Below are 1,775 nucleotides of genomic sequence, written 5' to 3'. Positions count from 1 at the left end.
GAGTACAAAAGCCTTCCAAGTAGTACAAAGCAGAAGCCCCACACGAATCGTCAAATCTTAACAGCTCAAACAACACAAAACAAAAAGCTCACAAATCGCCTTGCCGCGCCGCCGTTACCCACCTCCCGAATCGCCCCACCGCCGCCCGCCGTTCCCCTCCTCCGGCCCGGTCCGGATCGCCTCATCCTGGTTCTCCTTTCCCGCTGCGCCAGTAGAACAATGTCCGCATCCCGGGCCCAACGGACGATGTCGGCGTCAGCCTGCGCCCCGGAGACCGCGCAGGGCACGCACCTGTTCAAGATCGACGGCTACAGCCTGTGCAGGGGCCTCGGCGTCGGCAAGTCCATCCAGTCCGCCGTCTTCCGCGTCGGCAAGTCCATCCAGTCCGCCGTCTTCCGCGTCGGCGGCCACGACTGGTGCGTCTACTTCTACCCCGACGGCATCAGGGAGGACAGCAAGGACTACGTCTCAGTCTTCCTCGAGCTCAAGACCCAGAACGCAGAGGCGAGGGCGCTCTACCATCTGAGGGTGGTCGACCAGGCCTGGCCGCCGCCACCTTTCACGTGGCCGATCCCCAGCCAGTACGAGCCGCTGGTGTTTAACTCCACCGACGATGACCGCTGCTGGGGCTACACCCATTTCATGAGGAAGACCAAGCTGTGGTCGTACGTTCTGGAGGACACCCTTATCCTCGAGTGCAATCTTGCCGTCATCGAGCTGAAGGACGCACAAGAGGCTAATGTCAAGATTAGCTTTGAGGCCCAGGCGCCACTGTCCGAATTGGTTCATAACCTTAGCAGCTTGCTGGAGGCTACGGAGGGATCTGATGTGTCTTTCAAGGTCAAGGAGGAGGTTTTCCCAGCCCATAAGATCATCCTCGCAATGCGGTCGCCGGTCTTCAAGGTGAAGTTCTACGGCTCGATGAGGGACGAGAGTAGCCGCAGCATAACCGTTGAAGACATGCAGCCCGCTGTTTTCAGAGGACTGCTTCACTTCATCTACACTGATTCGTTACCTCCATTGGATTACCTAGATGACGATGAGTATGAAGAAATGGTCAGGCATTTGCTCGTGGCCGCAGATAGGTACGCCATGGAAAGGATGAAGTACATGTGCGAGATCAAACTTTGTGAGCTTCTTCATACCGGGACTGTTGCAACCACCTTAGCTTTAGCCGACCAGCATCATTGCAGCAAGCTCAAAGATGCCTGCATTGGATTTATCAACTCTTCAAATAGAATGGTTGGTGTGATGGAAAGTAAAGGGTATGAGTCCCTGAAAAGGACATGTCCTTTTGTCATTGCTGATATATTGGAGAAAGCAGTTAAGACTCGCAGAATTTAGTATGCTGACCGTAGATTAACTTGAGACCATAGCAATCTGGGATTAGTCTGCCTATTTCTTGTGTTCTCAGAGATCTTTTGTAAAAGGGTAAGTTTCGCAAAATGTACGTCTTCGATGTCATAATGGGTCACCCTATATATGTAGCTATGCTAGATAAGTAGCGTCGTTATGTTCTGTTGACTAGAAGCACATTTACTGTTTTTCGAATTTTCCCTTTATTCGGTCATTCCATTTCTCAAAGTAGTGAGTAACTAGCTACGATGACCACATCTACTGTGAAATGTGATGAAACGTCAGAAATAGAAACAACAAGTTATTTGGCAAAATAACTGATCGGTTCTGAATTCTTATATTGTCGATTAATACACCATGTTCATCGTGTGTGTTTCTTACAATACCAACATCTTTGATTTTCTCATCATTGCCCCCCC

General features: G+C 50.9%; 1 protein-coding gene across 1 annotated transcript; it reads left to right on the top strand.

Annotated features, from left to right (window-relative positions):
• The first annotated feature begins 219 nt into the window (after positions 1-219).
• On the top strand, positions 220-1,344 carry LOC119281586 (BTB/POZ and MATH domain-containing protein 1-like). Its single transcript, XM_037562077.1, has one exon. The coding sequence runs from the start codon at positions 220-222 to the stop codon at positions 1,342-1,344; it is 1,125 nt and encodes a 374-aa protein (XP_037417974.1).
• The last annotated feature ends 431 nt before the right edge of the window (positions 1,345-1,775 follow it).

This window comes from Triticum dicoccoides, chromosome 3B (genome assembly GCF_002162155.2).
Source record: "Triticum dicoccoides isolate Atlit2015 ecotype Zavitan chromosome 3B, WEW_v2.0, whole genome shotgun sequence".
NCBI lineage: Eukaryota > Viridiplantae > Streptophyta > Magnoliopsida > Poales > Poaceae > Triticum > Triticum dicoccoides.
Note: the sequence above shows the minus strand (reverse complement) of the source record. Positions and strands in the feature narration are given on the sequence as shown.

Bases quoted from the DNA above. Each gene is read 5' to 3' on its own strand.
- LOC119281586 (XM_037562077.1), top strand. From the start codon at position 220: ATGTCCGCATCCCGGGCCCAACGGACGATGTCGGCGTCAGCCTGCGCC.